Source organism: Ovis canadensis, chromosome 14 (assembly GCF_042477335.2).
Source record: "Ovis canadensis isolate MfBH-ARS-UI-01 breed Bighorn chromosome 14, ARS-UI_OviCan_v2, whole genome shotgun sequence".
NCBI classification, from domain to species: domain Eukaryota; kingdom Metazoa; phylum Chordata; class Mammalia; order Artiodactyla; family Bovidae; genus Ovis; species Ovis canadensis.
In genome coordinates this window covers 75,547,496-75,569,805 of record NC_091258.1, presented here as the reverse complement: position 1 = coordinate 75,569,805, position 22,310 = coordinate 75,547,496, and the positions used below count along the sequence as shown (strand labels likewise).

The 22,310-nt window shown below is 47.3% G+C and overlaps 1 protein-coding gene across 7 annotated transcripts in view; it reads right to left on the bottom strand.

The window, feature by feature from the left end:
* Nucleotides 1–5,113: 5,113 nt before the first annotated feature.
* The window catches only part of LOC138419256 (cationic amino acid transporter 3-like), a 19,531-nt gene continuing 2,334 nt past the window's right edge, over nt 5,114–22,310 (bottom strand). The window contains exons 1-16 of one of the 7 annotated variants that reach the window (XM_069551872.1): nt 18,665–18,780; nt 18,126–18,188; nt 17,501–17,667; nt 13,044–13,212; nt 12,396–12,500; nt 9,999–10,398; nt 9,031–9,189; nt 8,007–8,190; nt 7,693–7,805; nt 7,302–7,524; nt 7,008–7,147; nt 6,812–6,914; nt 6,424–6,623; nt 6,059–6,225; nt 5,677–5,785; nt 5,114–5,515 (exon numbers count right to left, since the gene is read on the bottom strand). In XM_069551872.1, the coding sequence (XP_069407973.1) occupies nt 5,427–5,515; nt 5,677–5,785; nt 6,059–6,225; nt 6,424–6,623; nt 6,812–6,914; nt 7,008–7,147; nt 7,302–7,524; nt 7,693–7,805; nt 8,007–8,190; nt 9,031–9,189; nt 9,999–10,377 (1,866 nt within the window). In that variant the 5' untranslated portion in view covers nt 10,378–10,398; nt 12,396–12,500; nt 13,044–13,212; ... (1 more) ...; nt 18,126–18,188; nt 18,665–18,780 and the 3' untranslated portion in view covers nt 5,114–5,426. Of the gene's footprint in view, nt 5,516–5,676; nt 5,786–6,058; nt 6,226–6,423; nt 6,624–6,811; nt 6,915–7,007; nt 7,148–7,301; nt 7,525–7,692; nt 7,806–8,006; nt 8,191–9,030; nt 9,190–9,998; nt 10,399–12,395; nt 12,501–13,043; nt 13,213–17,500; nt 17,668–17,815; nt 17,910–18,125; nt 18,189–18,664; nt 18,781–20,081; nt 20,471–22,310 lie in introns of those variants that run through there. The other 6 variants (XM_069551873.1, XM_069551875.1, XM_069551878.1 and 3 more) reach the window with 6 other exon arrangements.

Genomic DNA, 22,310 nt, shown 5'->3' with positions numbered 1-22,310 from the left:
CTGTGTTGCTATCAGCCCTGACTCTTCTGTGGTTACCCTCGGGGGAGGTCCTGAAAGGTTTATTTTATTGTGGTAAAACACACATAACATAAAATTGACCATTTTAACCATCTTTAAGTGTCTGATCCAATCATATTAACTACACTCACCTTTTGTGCAACCAAACTCCAGGACTTTGTTTCATCTGGCAAAACTTAACCTCTGTACCCATTAAGCAAAAATTCCCGTTTTCTCCCTCAGTTCCTTGCAATCACCCTTCCACTTTCTGTCTCTGTGAATCTGACTACACCAGGCACTTCATTCCATGGAGTCCTACGGTATTTGTCCTTTCCTGTCAGGCTCATTTCACTTAGAAGAATGTCCACAGTTCCCTTCCTTTCTAACGCTGAATAAACAGCACACACCATATTCCTTGTACACACTGCATTATCCATTTCTTGGTCAGCGGGCACTTGGGTTGCTTTTGTGTTCTAGCTATTGTGAATAATGCTTCTGTGAGCATGAATGTACACACGTCTCTTCCTGAGTGTGGTTTCAGTTCTTCTGGGTACATCCTCAGAGGTAGAATTGCTGGGTCATATGGTTTTAAGATTTTTATCTGCTTGTGATGGAGAAGATGTTCACATATTGAGGTATGGGGAAGTCATTTTGGCTTATCCATGGTTCAGCCTGAACTCTGTGTGAATTAAAACAGCCTGTCAGACCCTCAGAGCACATCTGCTTTAACCATTGAGGTAAAGAACATGTGTTTTGAAGATAAATATGAACTCCTTTCTCACAGTGTCTGCGTTAACACTCCCTGGAAGATAAGGTTCCCTCCCCAGACACCAGGAAGCTTCGGTCTCGCTATGAACTAGGTCTGTCTCTTTCGAAATCTTGACAGAATACACCCTGTCATGTTGATGTATGACCTTTGCTTGGATGAGGTAGAAGACTGCGCTGGACCCCACGCTTCAGCAGAGCAGTTCCTCAGAGCTTTAGGGACACTGTCTCCCTTGAGGGCCACAGTTTGCCTCAAAGAAAACTCTTTCCTATTTCAGTTATGTACTTTTCATTGATCATTTCTGTGGACACTTGACCTCATTTGATCAAGGACCGTGAGAAATACGAGCTGTAAGACTTGAGATCCCACTCACCCCTGCTCCCTCCCAGTCCTCTTACATGACTTGACTCCCCACAGTCTGCACCCGACCTGAGACACCCCAGTGTGGGGACCTTCAAGCTCAGCTGTGCCCCGACCAGGAGAAGGCAGCTTAACATCTCTAATGTGAATTCAAACAATGCAAGCCTGGAACAAGCACCGTGCCTGCATCCTGCCTTGCACAAAGGGACGGAAGAGGATGTGACTTGGTCCACTTCTTCAAGGAGCTGTTTACACACACACACACACACACACACACACACACACACACATAGGTGGCGCTAGTGGTGAAGAACCTGCCTGCCAAACTACCAGGGCAGGAGATATAAGAGACAGCGCTCTATCCTTGGGTAAGGAAGATTCCCTGGAGAAGGGGATAGCAACCCGCTCCAGTATTCTTGCCTGGAGAATCCCATGGACAGAGGAAGCTGGCTGGCTATAGTCCATGGGGCACACAGAGTTGGACACGACTGAAGTGACTTAGCGCACACACACGTGCACACACACATGCATATATTTGTGTGTGTGTGCGTGTGTATGTGTGTACATAGCTGTTGCCGGCCAAAATCTTGGCTTTCTCTGCCCACTGAAGCTGAAAAAAAATATATGGAGACAGACTTTGGAGGTAATAGAAAGGTGGCTTTAATTCTCAATTGGCAGAGAAGGAAATAAGGCAGGTTCATGCCTCAAGAACTGTGCCTCCCCTCCTAACCCCTAGAAGTATAGGGGGTTTTATAAGATGAAGGCTCACAGTCAGGAGTCAGTGGAGAGGAACCAAGATAGTAGGATCTTCTCTTCTTCCTCTTGCATCCTTTCAAAACCCATCACAGGCTGGCGTCAGTAAGCCAGTAATTGAGTCTGGCAGTTCAGTGGGTCTGCGGCCTTCTTTCTGAAACGTAGCAAGGTGAAAGGAATGTCATAAGGGTAAGCAAAGGGTAATAAGTGTGAGGTGCAGGGGCCAGAAAAGCAAAGCCAGTTACAGACATGCAGAGTTAGGAGCAGTTAAAGTTAAAAAAAAAAAAAAAAAAGGAATGTTTAGGCCTGCTCACTGTTTTCTTTTTTCTTCTTTTTCTCAGGAAAGGGAAAGAGAAAAACGCACTCCGCTTTTTCCTTTACACTGCCACATACCCAGCAATGGACTTGCTACATCATATGATAGTTCTATTTTTAGTTCTAAGAGACACCACCATACAGTTTTTTCTACAGTGGCTGCATCAGTTTACACCCCTGCCAACAGTGTACATAGGTCCCATTTTGTCCAAATCCTAGCCAACCTTTGTCATTTCTGTCCTTTTTGATGACAGCTGTCTGACAGGTGCAAGATGGCGTCTCTCGCGGTTTTGATTTGCATTTCCTTGATGATTAGCGCTGTTGAGCATCTTGTCATGTGTCTGTTGGCCACAGCATTTCCTCTTTGAAAAATATCTATTCAGTGCTGCTCATGTTTTAGTTGAGTTGTTTGTTTGTTTCTCTGATGTTGAGTTGTGTGAGCTGTTTATATATGTTGAACATTAATGTATCGTTTGCAGATTTATCTTCTCCCATTCAGCAGAAGAACTGACTCACTGAAAAAGACCCTGATGCTGGGAAAGATTGAAGGTGGGAAGAGAAGGGGACGACAGAGGATGAGCTGGTTGGATGGCATCACCAACTCGATGGACAAGTTTGAGCAAGTTCCAGGAGTTGGTGATGGACTGGGAGGGCTGACATGCTGCAGTCCATGGGGTCGCAGAGTCAGACATGACTGAGCGACTGGACTGAACTGAAGTGTTAATTGCTCTGAGTCATGTCCGATTCTGCAATCCCACGGACAGTAGTCCACCAGGCTCCTCTATGCGTGGAATTCTCCAGGCAAGAATACTGAAGTGGGTTGCCATGTCTTCCTCCAGGGGATCTTCCTGACGCAGGGATCAAACCCAGATCTCCCACATCGCAGGCAGATTATGGTTTCGACCAAATAAGAGGCCCGTAGTGCACGTAAGTGCTTCCCAGGTGGCACTAGTGGTAAAGAACGTGCCTGCCAGTGCAGGAGACAGAAGAGCTCTGGGTTCCATCCCTGAGTTGGGAAGATCCCCCGGAGGAAGACAGGGAAGCCACCTCAGCATTCTTGCCTGGAGAATTCCATGGACACAGTCCACGGGGTCACAAAGAGTCGGAGACGACAGAACGGCTAACACTTTCACTTTCTTTCTGGGGAACAAAGATACCATATGCCGTGGAGCAACTGGACGGGGAGAGCCACAACTACTGAGTCCACGTGCCACAGCCGCACTCCATGCACTGAAAGGAGAGATCCCACATGACGAATGAAGATCCTGCGCACTGCAGCTAGGACCCTAAGCAGCCAAAAGAAAAACTGAAAAAAAACACACAATAGCACAGCCCTGTGATGTGGTAGGGCCAGGATTCTGCCCTGCCCATTTGAGATACATACAATGATACTTTTGAGCTATGTTGCAGCTATCGAACGCCCCACCCAGGTGAAACAAGTTAACTGTACACTTCCCATGAACACATAGACCCCAGACCAGGTGGAATCAGAAAGTTGATGATGCTCATTCCCAGTGACCTCACACCAACCCATCAGAAGAATGTCTATTAGCTCATCATGTTCTCCTCTTTGAACAGTTATTATAAACCTCCTCCTACCCCTTCCGTGTCAGGACACATGGTTTTGAGGGCATTAGCCTGCTTTTGCCCCCTTGGCTCTGTCTCCACCATTCAGTTTGGTACTTGGTTACAAAGCCTGGATTTAGGCTACCCAATCACATTGTATAGCTACCCAGGGCAATCTAATAACTTGTACTATTTCTTGACCTCCTTCACTCTACTCCCATTGTTCCAACAAACAATCCTATACTTCATCATTACCAGCTTTTAGAATGTCCATACTCTAAATTTCAACATTCTGTTCTGCAGCAACCACTTTTTATCTTGTCTTTTTACTTTCACTTCCTGTCCTAGAGTCTCACTCAACTATAACCATTTATCAACCACCCATTACCTAAACCCCTTTCCCCCACTTCTAGCAATGCAGTTTCATTTTTCAGTTGAGAAGTTTTCTGGATCAACTCTACTGTGTGACTCTGAGTTTACAATAGAAAAGTAAAGAAAAACAATCATTTACACAATGTTACACTATGTCTCAATGAAGTGGGGGAAGAGATTTTTTTTTAATGATCATTTTATTGATATGAATGATCTACTTTATCTGTTATTAATCTCTTTTTTAAGAGTCTACATTGTCTGATAGTAAAATAACTACCCTAGCTTTCTTCTGTTACTGTTTACAGTGTGTCTGTTGCCTTCCTTTTCCTTCCAATCTGTTTGTCCTAATATTGCAAGTGTAACTCTGGACACAATATATAGTACCTGAGTTTCCTTCCCATGAGGCAGTCTCTGGTGCTTTTCCTGCAAAGAGCCAGAAGCAGGCTCTTCTTACCTGCAGGTTAATATTTTGTTTCTTCCTCTGGATGTTGATTATATCATGGTACTTTCTTTATGAAAGTTCATCCTGCTACACATTTGTGAAGACTGAACTTTTCATTATGCATATTATGCTATTAAAAGTTTTTTTAAAAAATATACATGTACACCACCAATGTGATTTTGTCCACTGCCAGTTAATATAGAGCTTTAAATGCATACATCATCACAGTCTGTCAGGGAACGTTTAATTTTAAGGACTCCTATATGTTGTTTTCTGTTTCTTAAGGGCCTTCTGTTCCCTATCAGTTCCTGGAAAACACGAATGAGCAGAGCTGCACCCAGTTCTCAGGACTGAGGTCACGAGGCAGAACACATACATGGATTCCTTTCAGTAACCTTTTCACTTTTTTGTAAAACTACTTAGTCATCTTCCTATTTCCAATACATGGATTGTCTTCTGGCCCTGTGATGATTGCTATTCCCCTAGTTACTGTTGTTACGGACCTATGACTATTATTCCCTTCGTGACTGTTAAGCATCTGGTTGTGGTGTTTTTTACTCAACTTTATTTTTCTCCCTAAAGCTTCCTTGTATAACAATATATAAGCACACGCTGTCATGAATAAAGTACCCTTGTTCTGCTAGAGACTTGGGTCCCCCACGTCCTTCTTTGCTTCACCTTCTTTTTGTCGACTCCTGTCCCCAGGTTCCGGTCTGTCAAGAAGACCATAACAACAGTCCACAGACTCAAATGTCCCTTGAACCAGAAGATAACTGCAGTGCCTAGAGGGATTCCACACAGCATCGATGTCCTGTGGTTACAGAATGCTTTTGTAAAACACCAGGGATGTTTTTGTCAAGTCTGAGAATTGGAGGCTGGTGGCTGTGGCTCGTCATTCCCCGCCAGGCTGTGTCGGATCCCATATCCAAAGTATATGACAAATCCTAGTAGGGAAATGAGACGGTGAGAAGGGAAAGTAGGAGCTCTCATCACTTACAAATACCTAATAGACCTCCTAGTACGGTGTCTGACAAACTTTTGGAGACAAGATAGTAAGAAGAGTATTGGGTTCAGTCACACCTCTTTATCCCGGAAAGTCACTTACCAATTGCATTCCAGATGCCAAATTGGACCCAGGCCCCAGAGGTGATCTGCACCATCAGGTAAATGTTCACAAAGATGCTCACCAGTGGGAGGACAGGCAGAGCAGGGACCTGTGGGCAGAGTCAGTTTATCCCTGGACACAGCCCAGACGTCTGAAAGGGAGACCCTACCCAACGTGGGTGAGAAGACTCGAGTCCTTTTCAGGCTGTGTGTTCAGTGCCTGCTGAGATTGTGTATGTAAAGCACTCTGTGTGGAACTGGGAAGGGCCCATTAGTTTCAGCAACTTCTCTTCTTCTCTGGACCAGGAGAGGATGTTTAGACCTCAGAGCATGCAGACTTCATTCACTGAAGGTGGACACTTTGGACACATAAGGTCACCTACCTTGAAATAAAGGGGAGAGGGGTCCTGGGGCTGCCTCCAGATGATGACACTGACCCCAGTGATGAGCAGCAGCAGCAGCACAGCCACTGTTGTGAGCACGGGGTCTCCAGAGAACACACGTCTGGGCCACTGGGCCAGGATCAGGCTCAGGATGCTCAGCAGGAGAACTGCAAGGGTCAAGGAGGAGGAGAACAGGCTGGACCCAGAAGACAAATGTATCAGTGCCTTGGGTCACACCCCGTTCCAAAGCTCCTCACCCCAGGAAGGGACATTGTATCTCCAAGGCTTTTCAATTTCCAAAATACACATTCCCACCACCTCCTGTCACTTTTAGAATATGACCAAAGAGAAATCCCACTGCTCACCAAGCAGGAAGACACATCCATAGACAATCTGGCCAGATTTCTGGGTGGGGATGGTGCTGGCAGGGAACCACAGACTCTTTAGAAAGTTTGACATTCCTGCTTCAGGTATAGATCCTGACGCACTTTCTTCAATTACAGGCCCCATCTCAGTTTCTTCCTCTGTTTTCTTACTTGTGCTGAAATTCTGATCTGCCTGGTACCTGAATTAGAGGTATTAAAGCAATATTAAGAGTAGCCCCTACTGATCCAACATCACACAATCTATTCCCCATCTGTGCTGCATTAAGCAGAGCAGGATTTGAGAAGGCGTCATATGAGCCAAAGATGACTACCTCCCTATAATTCCCACAAGTCCAAGACCCGCAGTCAAAGTGCAGTGGAGTCTCACCTGAGGACAAGCACAGAAAAAGCCACAAAGGTGTAAGCAAGCATGATCCCAATTAACATGAATTCCACAATATCACGGAGCTCGAAGGGTAATGCGATGATTGCTAGAATGAGGGTGGGAGAAGGGAATGAGAAACCACTGGAAAAGTCCAGGTGAGGGGAACTGATTAGGGAAGGAGTGGGTTTTGCTTATTCACCTGCAAGAGTTCCAGAAGCCAGGATGGCCATGATCGGCCTGTGGGTTCCGGCATGGATCCAGCCAAGTCCCCGGAAAAGGAGCCCGTCACCTGCCATTGCACAGATCAACCGAGACAAGACAAACATGGCTCCAAGGAGGCTGGATAAGAAAATGGGAACATGCGGAGAAGCAGGACAGACCGGCCATCTGCTCCCGAGTCCATGAGAGGTGTCCTTCCCTCTTGTCTCTCAGTCCCAAGGAACAGGATTCCTGAGCATCTGACAGTAGATGGGGAGGAGCCCAGGACACTGACCTGTATAAAAGGGTGCATAGGAAGACGACGGCCATGACATACCCGGCAGGGGCCCACCCGACGTGGAAAAGGGCCTGTGGCAAAGGATTGTAGTGATGAAGCTGGTAGTAGGGCACCATGAGGGTGAGCGCTGCCGAGACAGCTGAGTACGCCAAAAAGCAGATGAAGATGGAGATCACCATGCTCAAGGGGACGGAACGCTGAGGATTTCGAGCTTCTCTCCCTGCAGGACGGGTGGAAGCACTGGGTCAGGAAACACACTGGAGTGAAAGCGCAAAACCCCCTCCCTCACGCACCTCCACAAGCAGGCTCACCCTCTTCCCGTCCCTAAGCCCAAGGGGAGCGCAAACCATGCCCACACCCCCAACGGGACATTCAATGACCTTGTTACCTTTAGTGACAATGACATCAAAACCAAAATATGATCTGAAAAATACAGCCGCTCCGTGGAGAATCCCTTCAAAGCCAAAAGGCACAAACCCTCCAGAACCCAGAGGGCCCAAGCTATGGTGAGAGAAGGAACGAGGACGAACATGGGTGAGGTGAGTTCAGCCGTCTCTACCGGACTTCTCTGTTAACACCACAAGTCCTAGGCTCCAGGACCACCATCACCTGGATCCACCAGCCTAGGTCTCTCGAGGCCCCACCATGTTGTCAGCCCAGCACACCCTCACCCCTCACACGTGTTACTAAGGTCAAGGATACCCTCCAGTCCTAGAGATGTCACTGGCTCCAGATGTGTTTTTGTAGTCCTGTTCCGTGAGCTGCCAGTTGTGCAGGTCTCCCTTAATGAAGCCAGAGATGATCATGAAGATTGGAATCAAAATATTCAAGCTTGTGAACACTTTGATAATCCAGGCTGACACAGGAACTCCAAGAACCAGTACTCCTTGGATAAGATGGAATAGGAAGCATCCAAAATAAATAAATATATAAAGACAGAAAGCAGACTAGTGGTCACCAGGGTCTGGGAGTTTTTGGACCGGGATCGAGGTGGCAGATGGACAGTGACTGCTCAGTGGGTACCGGGTTTCCTTTTCAGGTGATGAAAATCTCTGGAACTAGGTGGAGGTGATGATTGTACAACACTGTGAATTTACTAGATGTCACTGAGTGCGCCCTTTATGATGGTTAATTTCTTACTGTGGCAATCATCTCACAACAGGGGGGATCTAAAAAAATCATGACATTGTGTACCTTGAATTTAGACAATTGTTTATGTCAAATATATCTCAAAAAAGGTGGGAAAGTATTAAAATTGTTAATTTTACACCATGAGAATTTCATCTCCATTGAAAAAACATCTTCGGTCTCAATGGAGAGGAAGGAACTTTTTTGGTCTAAGGAAATGATTCTGAGCAGGCATAATTTTGCCTTCCAAGGGACATTTGGCACTGTCTGGGGACATTCTCAGTATCTCAGTTTGGGGGAATGGGCATCAGGGGTATCTAATGGGTAAAGGCCAGGGATGTTGCTCAAAACTCTATAATGACTTTAAAAAAAAAGAAAACCCACCTTACAATGCACAGGACAACCCCACACCACAGAATGATCCAGCCCAGAATCTCTACTGCCAAGGGCAGAAAATGACCAGCTATGTCCTCCCCTTCTGTCTCTCATATCCCAGACCCTTCTTCCTGTTCTAAGCCCCCCATCATTCCACCACTCCAAGCCTTCCACCCGACTTCCCCCTCCACACCTCACTCTTCTATCACTGACCCCTTCTCACCAGTAATCAGCAGCAGCGGGCCCAGCGCGACAAAGTCGGGGAACGTGGCGAGGGCAGAGGGCATATACGGAGAGAAGGTTCCTTCTAACGCCTGAGAGATGTGGTTCCCAGTGAGGCTGTCGAAGGCGATGCTCCAGGCCTTGGCCACACAGGCAGTGCCTGCAGTGGTAAGAGGAATATTCAGTAACACATACAAACACACATCCTCTGCTATGTGCCTTGGGATGTATTAAAAAAAAAAAAAACTAAGCAAAAACCCTAATCTCAAAGTTTCTCTTCATGGGGAGAGGGGAGAGAGGGAAGGGGAAAGCAGACCCAAATGATTCACAAAATACATCAACTGGTTAACACACTGAAGTGAAGTGAAGTGAAGTTGCTCAGTCGTGCCCAACTCTTTGCGATCCCATGGACAGTAGCCTGCACCAAGCTCCTCCATCCATGGGATTTTCTAGGCAAGAGTACTGGAGTGGGTTGCCATTTCCTTCTCCAGGGACTCTTCCCAACCCAGGGATCGAACCCAGGTCTCCCACATGGTAGACAGACGCTTTACCGTCTGAGCCACCAGGAAGTCCCTAATGTACTGAGAGGAGATCAATGTTATATAAGAACAGAACATGGGGAAGTGGGACCAGGAGGGCAGGGAGATGAGGGTGAAATGTAAAATCTAGAGATAATGGAAAATCCCACAAAGACAACAGCTGAGCAGAGACTTCAATATGAGGAGGGGGTGAGCCTGTGGACCATGTCTCCCTCTCATCTACCCACTACAGTTCCCTTTCCTCTGAGTTCTTGGTCCATCATTTAAGCAAAACAGGACAGAGCTGAGTAGAAAGAAGTTGAAAAGGGTTTGGCCACTATTACCAGCTTCCCGCTGCAATAGCAAGGGGTTTATGAATGAGTAAGACCCCAATATCACCTCCCTGTTTCTGGATCTTCAGCCCACATCTTCCCCCTACCCATCATCTCACCAACAAATAAGGACAAAATGAGGTTCCAGCCAATGACAAAGGCACACAGTTGTCCCAGGATGACATAGCTATGGAGATACACAGAATCAAAGCGTGGCATCCGGGCCCCCAGCTCAGCATAGCAGAGCCCGAACAACACAGAAGACAGGGAGTCCACCAAGAAGCAGATGACAACTGATGGTCCAGCTATGAGCTTGGCAATGAAGCCAATCAAGACGTACACGCCGGCTCCCAGGCTTCTGCCCACACCCAAGACAACCAGATCTAGGATGTTCAGATGAGCCGTGGGACTCTCAGATTCTTCTATGGGCTCCAGAGGCCGCCTGCAGACCAGCTTCTGACCAAACTGGAGAACATATTGACACAGAATCCTAGACATAGTTGAGGAGACCACGATCTGCTGAGAAAACAAGACACAGAGCCATCAAGAATGTCCATCCTAAACAAGGTTCTGCTGCGTAACCCAGGAAACTCTATTCAATATCCTGGGATAAACCATAATGGAAAAGAGTATCAAAAGGCACCAAAATACATATGTATAATTGAATCCCTTTGCCGGACAGCCAAAGTTAATACATTCTAAATCAACTTTACTTCAATAAAATTAATTTTAGAAGAAAGAATGTCCATCTGCCCTTGGCCCTGCGAGTCCAATTCCACAAAGCAATAGAGTGATGGGGAAAAGTGAGTGAATAGTGAGTCACTCAGTCGTGTCTAACTCTTTGTGACCCCATGGGCTGCAGCCCACTAGGGCCAGGCTCCTCTGTCCACGGGATTCTCCAGGCAAGAATACTGGATTGGGTTGCCATTTCCTTCTCCAGGGGATCTTCCTGACCCAGGGATTGAACCCAGGTCTCTTATGTCTCCTGAATTGCAGGCAGATTCTTTACCATCTGAACCACCAGGAGAGTGACGGGGAGCAGGTGGTAAACTTGCCCAGGACACACTGGGCAAGTTCTCCATCTCTGAGCTTTGGTTCCTTAAGCATAAATACATCTTTTAATATGTTTCAAAGTTACTGGGAGGCTGGCTGAAGGGAAGTTGGGGGAGCAGAAAACATCACCCTAAAATGTGTCACTTTGGCTTGTGGGTTCTTTTGAGCTGAACACAATTAAGATGCTGCAGACTCAAAAAAATATATATATATTTTTTCCTCACACTTTATGGCTCAAAGTCATTTAGATTAGGCAACCTATTCCAGGACCTATTACCAGGGATAACTTTTTATCTCAGAAAGACTCTCCTGCCTGGAGCTGCAAACATTTTTTCCCAAGCATTTGTTCTCCCCATTTTCCTGTAAGTTGTCTTCTTCCCTTTTGAAGCCCCAGATCCCTACTTCCTTCTCCTTAGCTCAGGGGAGTGTATAACCCTCAATTACCTGATTGTATTTGTGCCTCAGAATTTTTATGGGCCCACCATATGAAGCAATTTGAATGTGTTAACCCCGATGCTAGGAAAGACGGAGGGCAGGAAGAGAAGGGGGTGACAGAGGATGAGATGGTTGGATGGCAATGTCGACTCAATGGACATGAATTTGAGCAAACTCCAGGATATAGCGCAGCACAGGGAAGCCTGGCAGGCTACAGTCCATGGGGTCTCAAAGAGTCAGACACAGCTTAGTGACTGAACAAGAACAACACTTAAAAATGGCTAAGATGGTAAATTTCATGTAACTTGTATTATGCTACCATTGTTTAAATTGCTACCAATGGTAAATAATAGAACTGGCTTCACAGAGTTGCTGGGTGTGTGTGTGTTAGTCGTTCAGTCTCGTCTGACTCTTTGTGACCCCACGGACTATAGCCTGCCGGGCTCCTCTGTCCACGGGATTCTCCAGGCAAGAATACTGGAGTGGGTTGCCATTTCTGTCTCTAGGGAATCTTTGAGACTCAGGGATCAAAACCAGGTCTCTGCATTGCAAGTAGATTCTTTACCATCTGAGCTACCAGGGCTGGGTGTAGCAAACCCAAAAGTAATTTAATATAAATCATCAAACTGTCACCCCTCACGAATACCCAAATCCATGGTGCCCAAGTTCCTTGCAGTCACTCCTGTATCTTCAGATGAGGAACCCACAGACACGGAGGGCAGAGAGTATAGTGAAGACAGAAATCAGGGGTCCACGTGTCACATTCACTGTTTGAGGGTAATTATTGCTCTTATTTGAATCAAAAATATTCACATATTGCCAGGACACTGGTCCAATCACCCCGCCTCCCCGACACACCTTTTTTTCACACACATTCCCAGCTCCTGCTTTCATGTAGAAAATGGGTCTCTCCACCCTCAGGCTGGAGCCAGGCTGACCCCCCAGCACTCTGGGGTTGCAGAGGTCTCTTTGGGAGGACGTGAACTCAGTGCCCAGTCTCCCACAGAAGAGGGTGACCCCAGACTTACTGGATCCTTGGAGCAGAGCCTGGAGCTCTGGGTCAGTCAAAGAGGCTGAGGTTAAGCCGTGCAGGGCTGGAGCTGAGACATCTCCAAGAACCGAAGCAGGGAGTCCTGAGCACAGAAGACAGTCCTTAACCCTGGGTTGTTGGGGTGCGGTGGGGGTAGGGGTGGGGGTGGGGCTGGGTGGGCGGGGACCATCTGCCGTGTTACTATCAGCCCTGACTCTTCTGTGGTTACCCTCGGGGAATAGTTCCAAGATGATTTTTGTTGCAGTACAATATTCATAAAATAAAATTGACCATTTTAACCATCTTTAAGTGTCCAGTTCAATCGCATTAAGTACATTCACATTTTGTCCAACCAAACTCCAGGATTTTTTTTCATCTGGCAAAACTTAAACTCTGCACCCATTCATCGACAATTCCCCCTTCCTCCTTCACAGTTCCTGGCAATCACCATTTTGCTCTCTGTCTCTGTGAAACTGACCACTCCATGTCCTTTACTTAAGTGGAATCACAGAATATTAGTCATTTCCTGTCAGGATGATATCACTTAGCAAAATGTCCACAAGATTCCTCTATGTTGTAACATGTGTTGGAATTCCCTTCCCTTTTTAACATTAAAGAATATTCTATCACTACACACTTGACTTACCCGTTCTTGGTCAATGGCATTTGGCTTGCTTTCCTACTTTAGTTACTGTGAATAATACTGCAGTGAACAGCAGTTTACAACTATCTCTTCCAGAGTGTGCTTTTAATTCTTTTGGATATATTCTCAGAAGTAAAATTGCTGGATCATACAGTTCTAAGATTTTTATATCCTGTGATGGAGAAAATATTCACATATTGAGGAATGAGGAAGTCATTTCGGCTCATCCATGGTTCAGCCTGAACTAAGGTTAAGTGGGGTCCTGTGTGAGCTAAGACAGCCTGTCCAACCCTCGCAGCTCATCTGCGTTAACCACTGAGGTAAAGAGCGTCTGTTTTGAAGATAAGGATGAATAACTCCCTTCTCATGGTGTCCATGGTAACACTTCCTAGAAGATAAGGTTCTCTTCCCAGACACCAGGGACCTGTTGCCTCGCTGTCTCTGCACTAAGGCTGTCTCTTTTGAAACTTTGAAGGAATACACCCTGTCGTGTTGATGTGTGAGCTTTGTTTGGATGAGGTGTAAGACTGTGCTGGAAACCATGCTTCAATGGAGCAGCTTCCCAGAGCTATAGGGACACTGTCTCCCTTGCTATAGTCCTCAGTTTGGCTCAGATAAAACTCTTTCCTATTCCTATTACAGATAGTTTATTGATTATTTCTGTGGACACTTGAATTCATTTGATCATCAAGGACCCTGAGAAGTGTGGGCTGTGAGACTCAGGACCCCACTTAACCCTGCTCCCCCCAAGTCCTCTTTTGCGACTCGAATCCCCACAGTCTGCACGTGACCTGACACACTCCAGTGTGGGGGACCCCAAGCCTAGCTGTGCCTGAATCAAGAGAAGAGGAGTTTTAAAATCTCTGATGTTAATTCTTGCAGCAAAAGCATTGATTTTCATCACTTCTGCTACAGCAACAAAAGCAGCTAACAAGCATCATGCTTGTGTCCAGCCTTGCACAAAGGGATGGAAGAGGATGAAGTGGAATGCGACTTAGTCCTCTTCCTCAAGCAGCTCTGTTTGCTGGGAGAGATGAGTACGGAGGCAGAAGAGAAAGAGGAGGTAAGGGGTAAGGATGACTACTTCACTACGCTAGGCACAACCATGTCCCCAGCACATGTATCCTGAATTACATGACACATGGACATTTAATAAATGAAGCTTATTCATTGTCTTTTGGAATTTCAAATTTACCTTGCCCCCCTGCATTTTACTTGGATACCCTAAACTGGTTGCCACAGTAGACCAATGATAAGGGGAGCAAAAATTTACTTTGGCTCAGGACCTCCCTGGCAGTCTTGTGGTTAAAACTGTATGCTTCCACTGCAGGAGGCATGGGTTAAATATATATATATATATATATATATATATATATATATATATATATATATTAACTTTATACAGATGTCCTAAATCAATCAGATGCAATTTTCTTTTTATTTATTTTTTAACAGTAGAATCTTCTTTTTAAAATTTTATTTATTTATCTATTTTTGAGGGCAGTGGGGTCTTGTTGGTGCACACAGGCATTCTCTAGTTGCAACAAGCAAGGGCTAAGTCCTGTCCAACGCTTTGCACCCCCATGGACTGTAGCCCACCAGGGCTTCTGTCCATGGGATTTCCAGACAAGAATACTGGAACGAGTTGCCATTTCCTCCCCCAGGGGATCTTCCCAACTCAGGGATGGAACCCAGGTCTTCTGCATTGGCAGGCAGGTTCTTTACCACTGAGTCACCAGGAAAGACCTTTTGGGAGGGGGGTTGTGACTATAGGGACACAAGGTGCTGTTCCTACCCTGCATCTCGATCTGGGGGCTGGCTGCAACTGTATGCTCTATTTGAGAAAACGCAGCAATGCAAAAAAAAAAAAAAAAACGGTAATGAGACATGCACTTCTGAAACAGTATATGACATTACCATTCATAAACATAAGCAAACAGGTAAATAAACAGCTGTGAAATGCAAAACCCCAGTCCTCTATATTATTTTTTCTGATTCCAATCTATATGAACTCACTCAGTAGACAATAAAAGCCCTTCAAGTAACAGGTCTCACCCCTCAATGGGTTAACAAAGTAATCAGTAAATAACAGGTTTGGGGACGTCCCTAGTGGTCCAGTGGCTAAGACCCCTGCCCCCAATGCAGGGGGTCTGGGTTCAATCCCCAGATAGGGAACTAGACTTCACAGGCCTGCAGCAACAGACACGGCAGTCAAATAACTAAGTAAGTAACAGGGTTTGTGGGAGGCAAGAGGAAAAAGTTTCTTATAGTTGTATTTATTTATTTGGCTGTGGTGGGTCTCTGCTCCTGCAGGCAGGCTTTCTCTAGTTGTGGAGAGCAGGTGCTACTCTTTGTTGCGTGTCCAGGCTTTTCAGTGTGGTGGCTTCTTTTATTGCCAAGCATGGGCTCTAGGGTACTCAGGTTCAGTAGTTGTGGGACAAGGGCTTAGCTGCTCCCAGGCATGTGGGTTCTTCTCGGACCAGGGATGGAACCTGCCTCTCCTGCACTGGCAGGTGGATGCTTATTCACTGGGTCACCAGGGAAGCCCTGGGAATTCTGATGAAATACTTCTTCCACTACCAACAGATAATAGCGAGCATCCCGGAGGGCGTTTATGACCAGCCGATCCCTGTTGTAAGTTTCCCTTCATTTCCTCTTCATGACTCCCCCGTGGGGTGGGTACTCTTCCCATCCCTGCATTACTGAGGAGACCCCAAAGAGGCTAAGCCCTAGAGAGCCAGAACCAAACCAGGAGCGCGGGCCACACACGGAACCAGCAGAGCGGACCCCCTGGAAGGGGCCGGGGTGGGGGCGGCTCGTGCTCCTGGGGGTCACTAGCTCCTCCCTTTCACGGTGCTCCTTATCACTTAGGCACTGACCCTTCCGGAAAACCTGCTCATCATCACCTTGACTCTGGCTGACCGCCGCCAGGCCATCCACCAGGGACTCCTTCCTGCGGCCCTCCTCGCTGCTGGAGGTGGGCTTCCCCTCGGCCGTGACCCCGCAGCTGCAGGCCCACCTCCTCACGGGACGCGGGACTGTCCCCTGAGCCGGATGCTTCACCCAGACGGGGCTCGACTTCACCCTGGGCCCCGCGGAGCCCCTGCTGCCGCGGGGATGTCCGCGGACCGCTGCCTGGCCATGCCACCTGGGTGGTACCCAGCGCCCCATGCGCATGTGCATCTGCCCGGTCCTCGGACCCAGCGGCTGGGCGGGCGGCCTCCTCTTCCTCACTAGGCCCCTCACCTGGATGTCCTCTCCCCGTCTGTGGCCCCAGCATCCTGGACCACTCCCTCTGCAACAGCATGCCCTTGCTGGAGCGGGCGTGCGCAGCCACCCGGCCCCTGGCGCTGGCATCCTTCCTGGTGGCCGTGTGCACCCTGGCAGGCCCCGCGGCAGGGCCCGGCCTGTCCTACAGCTCTGCATCATTGGCACAGGCCTGCACCTGCCTTCCTCGAGGGGCCGCCTTCTCCACCCACTTGTCCCAAGTCCTGGTGGTCTCCCTCACCTCCGCGAGCTGCTCAGCCTCCCCCGCCTCACCCCTTCTCTGTGTACCTGAGCCCCAGGCAGACCATGCGGCTTGAGCTATAACAAGGAGGGACTTCCTGCCACGCGATCAGGTCGACCCTGGTGAACCCCGTCATCTGCTGCCTGAGGAATGAGCTGGTCCAGAAAGTTAGCAGGAATTTGCTGATCAAGGAAGCTGAGGTTTTCTCCCAAGAAACTCAGAGCCTAAGGCTTCCAGAGGGGCTGCTCGATATTTAATCCATTTCCTTTTTTTTTTTTTCAGTGAAGGCCTTAGAGAAAAAGTTTGCTCTGGGAAAGCTGATGGTGGTTATTTCTGCATTCTAGTAAAATAGAAGATGAAATGGATTGCTCCTCTGCTCAGAAAGCACAGTTATTTGTCAGTAACCACGGAGACTGGACATGAGTTTGAGTAAGCTGCAGGAGTTGGTGATGGACAGGGAAGCCTGGCGTGCTGCAGTCCGTGGGGTCTCAAAGATTTGGCCACGACTGAGCCACTGAACTGAACTGATGGAGACTGCTAGTCATTCTGCTTACCCAGTCTCCAGGTTAAAAACAGGAGACTTCGAATTTTATCCGGACACATAATATACAGTTAGGGACAACATTTCCCATCCTTCCTGCAGCTCCTTTGCTCTCGTGACTGAGTCTTAGAGGATGGGATGTACGTGGAATGATCTGTGTGTTTCATGGACTGTGATTTCATAAGAAAATTGCCTTCTCTCCATGTTTTCCCCCCTCCCATCTTCCTGCTGCCTGGGGAATGTGACCTCTGTGGAAGGACAAGAGGTGGAAGCAACTGTTGAGAGCAGAGACCCCATCGAGCTTCCCAGATGGTAAAGAATCCAGCTGCCAAAGCAGGAGACACGGGTTCGATCCCTAGGTCGGGAAGATGCCATGGAGGAGAAAATGGCTACCCCCTCCAGTATTCTGACCTGGGAAATCCCACGGACAGAGGAGCCTGGTGGGCCACACAGCCCAGAGGATTGCAGAGACGCAAACAATTTAGCCACCGAACACCACACACCGCATCACTCTAGGTCCCTGGATGAGCGTTCGGAACAGCGCCGCCTGCTGGCCTTGCATCAACCGCAAACATCCTCTGTAAGAGAAAAGGAAAGTCTATCTTATCTCAGCACTAGGATTCTTGGTTACATCGGCTTACTATAAACTTCCCTGGTATTGTAGCTATAAAAGAAAATTCTCAGAGTAAAACCTGGGCTGGAGAAGCCAAGATAAAGGGACAGAACCTGGAATTCCCTGGCCCTCCGGTGGTTAGGACTCTGCTTTCTCCGGTGGCGGGTGCAGGTTCAACCCTTGAGCGGGGGACTAAGATCCCACAGGCTGCGCAGCCAAGGGGGAAAAAAAAGAAAGGAAGAAAGAAAAATGTGGGAGAGAGAACTGCTGTGGAAGTAAAAAGGTGTGCACTCTGGGGTGGAGAGGGTGTTCCAGTACAAATCAGTCTGGGCTCCAGGGACCCCACTTGTTCAGGAATCCAGAAACCAGAAAGGAGGTGAGAGTTCTTCTTTGCCTCCCTCCCTGCCCCTTCTCAGGTCTCACCTGTTTCCTCTGCAATAAACTCAGCTTTGTCAGTCTTACAGGTCTGTTCCTGGTGGTCGTAGGCTAATTGGGCAAGAGCAATACATATCAGTAGCTGCAAAGCACTCTGTGTGCCCTGAAGGATAAGTCTGAGATCCTAGGAGAGCTTCTAAAGAGAGACATGAACTGGTCTGTGATATTAAGAACCTGACAAATTTTCTTTAAGCACCACCCATTTTTGCTCTATGCTAATTTTTCAGATACATTTTATTTTAAAATTTGTTTTTGGCTGTGCTGGGTCTTCATTGCTTTGGGGGCTACCCTCTAGTTGTGGTACGTGGGCTTCTCATTGCAGTAGCTTCTCCTGTTGCAGAGCACAGGCTCTAGGGAGTGCGGGCTTCAGTAGCAACAGGCTGTGGGCTCAGTAGTTGCAACTCCCGGGCTCTCAAGCATAGACTCAGTAGGTGTGGCCCACAGGCTTATGTACTTCTACACATGTGGGCTCCTCCCAGACCAGGGATTGAACCCATGTCTCCAACACTGGCAGGCAGATTCCTTACCACTGAGCCACTAGGGAAGCCCCCTCAATGTTCATTTTCAATATCATCTGCAGGCAGTGGTCCTGGGCAGGAACAGTGGGAGCCTCTTGGGCAATGATCTGTTAATATCTGACTGTTCCTCAAACCCAGTTGGGGAGGGACCAGTCAGGCTGGGAGCTTCCTGCCGGGGTCTGTGGTCAGAGAGTGAGGACAAGGCTGAGGAAGTTGCACAACCTCGCAGGGCACAGGGGGCGTGACGGGGACCTGTCGACAGCGGGGCCCTGAGCAGTGGGAGCACCAACACTGTGACAGCTTTGGGGAGCCGTGTGATGGTCTGCAGGTCACTTCACTGTTTGGCCTCTTTCAAACTGGAGCAGCAGTCTGCTGGGTTGATAAGTGCCCTTCCAGCTGCTAAGCATTTAAAAGCTTGAACTTTGGAGCCAGACTGACTTAAATTTGGAGGTCATCTATCTTCTATCCCTGCTGTACTCTCTGGGCCTCCCTCAGAGCCTCAGTTTCCCCATCTGTAAGCTGAGAGTGATGGTCTCTCTTTTTGGTCAGTTGGTTATGAGCTGGGGATGCTGGTGGTGATGAGCATGTTTGAGGGGGGTAAAGCTTGATGTTTTCTTTATGTGACAACAAAGGGGGTGACAGAGGATGATATGGCTGGATGGCATCATTGACTCAATGGACATGAGTTTGAGCAAACTCCGGGAGAGACTGAAGGACAGGGAAGCCTGGCTTGCCACAGTCCACAAGCTCAAAAAGAGTCGGATGTGACTTAGCAACTGAACAAAAAGGGTGTATGTAAGCCACCACTGTGATAGCCTATGGAACAGCCTGGAGTCTCATTCAGTTGCTAAAAACTCAGCATTTTGTCACCTCATGTAAAAGCAAGTCCAGCTTACAACGCATTAGTGAGTAACAGAGATTATACCAATGATGGAGCTGAATGGGGGCAGAGTTTTCATCATACCGCATAGAGTAAGACAATTAAAAATTGCCTTTAATCACTGGGACTTACCTGGTGGTCCAGTGGTTAAGAATCTGCCTTACAGTGCAGGGGACATGGGTTCAATCCCTGGGAATTGAAGATCCCACATGCCGAGGAGCAACTAAACCCTCACACCAAAAATAGCCTGAGTACCACAACTAGTGAGTCCATACATCACAATGAAATGAAGATCCTATGTGCCCCCAACTAAGACCCAACACAGCCAAATTAAAAAAAAAAAAAAAAACAACTTCTTAAAGAAAAAGCAAGGCTATGTCTAAAAAAACTAGGATATGTCTCCCCTACATGAGGGAATTTAGATTTACAGTCAGCATGAAAATCGTGTCTCAGACTTCTGCCAGAGATTCTTCAGCATATTTTATCCAGCTTATGCTCAGAAGCTCAGTCCTGTCTGACTCTGCAAACCTGTGGACTGTCACTCACCAGGCTCCTCTGCCCATGGGCTTCTCCAGGCAAGAATACTCGAGTGGGTTGCCATTTCCTCCTCCAGGGGATCTTCCTGACTCCGGGATCAAACCTGTGTCTCCAGCATTGTCAGGCAGATTCTTTACTGCTGAGCCACCTGGGAAGCCCCCACATTTCCTAACCTCCTTACATTTCTTTCCACTTATTAACACACTAGAATATTTGTAAATAAAGATACGGCATTGCTGGGACTTCCCTGGAGGTTCAGAGGTTAAGACTGAGCTGCTTGGAACACAGGTTCCATGCCTGGACAGGGAACTAAAATCTCACATGCCAAAAGAGAGAGACAGAGATGTCATTGTCTACAATCAGAAAATCACATCTTCTTGGTGAGAGGGAAAAGTCTCAAGAAGCATTTTATGTGTTTCCTGAAGTGGCTTTAAAAAAAAAAAATTGTCCCTCCTTACGTATAGAAGCAGAAGTTGAAGTCATGCATTGGAACGGCTCCTTTCCTGTGTTTCCAGAAACAAGTGCTGAGCCCCAGAAGGCCCCAAAATTGCCAAGTCTCTTCCTTCCCATGAGAAAGAAGTGTTTTCTTGAAAGAGTATTGCGAAACAGGTTAGCGATTCAGCTTCCCTCCCCTCTGAATTCCTAGAACTATGTTTTTCCCTCCTGGGAAGGAAGGGGAAGAGGTAAGGTAATGAGAGCGTCATCGGGGAAGCCAAGGTCTAACCCTTAGAGGGTGCAGGCTACCACCACCTTCTTTCTCACCCCCTGCCTGAGAACTCGTGTGACTCACCCCTGAATTGAACGCATTCCCTGTCCCAGGTCAGAGCCTGCACCATGGCTCCAGGCTGCCTCCTTTGGTTCATTGTCCATTATCACCCTGAGATATCTTCCCTGGTGCAGATCCAACTCCATCCCTCCCATACTCAAAACCATTCCATATCATACGAAGGAATATTGTTGCTGTTTAGTCAACAACTCATATCTGACTCCTTTGCAACCCCGTGGACCGCAGTCCACCAGGCTCCTCTGTCCATGGGATTTTTCACCACTGAGTCCCCAGGGAAGTCCCACAAAAGAATATTATTCAGCCATTAAAAGGAATGAAGTGTTAGTCGCTCAGTCATGTCCAACTCTTCGCAATCCCATGGAACGTAGCCCACCAGGTTCCTCTGTCCATGGGATTCTCCAGGCAGGAATACTGGAGTGAGTCAGCATTTCCTTCTCCAAGGGATCTTCCTGACCCAGGGATCGAAAAGTAAGTAAGTAAGTAAGTAAGTAAGTAATAAAGTCACTCAGTCGTGTCCGACTCGTTGTGACCCCGTGGACTGCAGCCCACCAGGCTCCTCAGTCCATGGGATTCAAAGTCTCCCACATTGTGGGCAGATTCTTTGCCATCTGAGCCACCAGGGAAGCCCCTCCCCAAAAAAGGAATGAAGTACTGATATAGACTATTACATGCTGAGCCTTGTGACCCATGGACTGTAGCCCACCAAGCTCTTCCATTCATGGGATTCTCCAGGCAAGAATACTGGAGTGGGTTGCCATTTCCTTCTCCAGAACCTTGAAAACAAATATATAATATTGCCCATGTGTGGAATTTAGGAAAATGGTACAGATGAACTTCTTTGCAAAGCAGAAACAGATGTAGAGAACAAAGGTACTAATACCAAGGGGAAAGCAGGGATGAACTGGGGAACTGGGACAGACATACATGCACAGCGGAGAACAGTGAGAGCCTGCTGTACAGCACGGGGCACTCCGCTCAGTGCTCCGCGGTGATCATTTTGCTGTATAGCAAAAGCTAACACAACACTGTAAAGAAGCTATACTCCAATAAAATTAATAAAAAGACAGAAAGAAATGTAGACCCTCACACCCACTAAAATAGAATTTTTATTTCAATAAGGTCTCCTGGTGATGCACATTAGGGTTTGAGAATCCCTGCCTGGAGACATGATTTTGCAGTTGTACCCAGAAATGTTCACTAACCCCAGTTCCATTGCTTAACCGCTAAAAAAAAATTTTGAAGCATTGTTGATTTACAGTATTGTGTTAATTTCAGGTATACAGCAATGTGATTCAGTCATATAATATATATATATATGTACATTATTCTATTTCACTATAGTTTGTTACATGAAAAGCCATATTGTTTGTATATGAATCCAGCTCTATTCTGAGTCTAAAAAACTTGATTGGCCCTCACGAATCCCTCCCCTTTCCACTAAGCACAGGGGT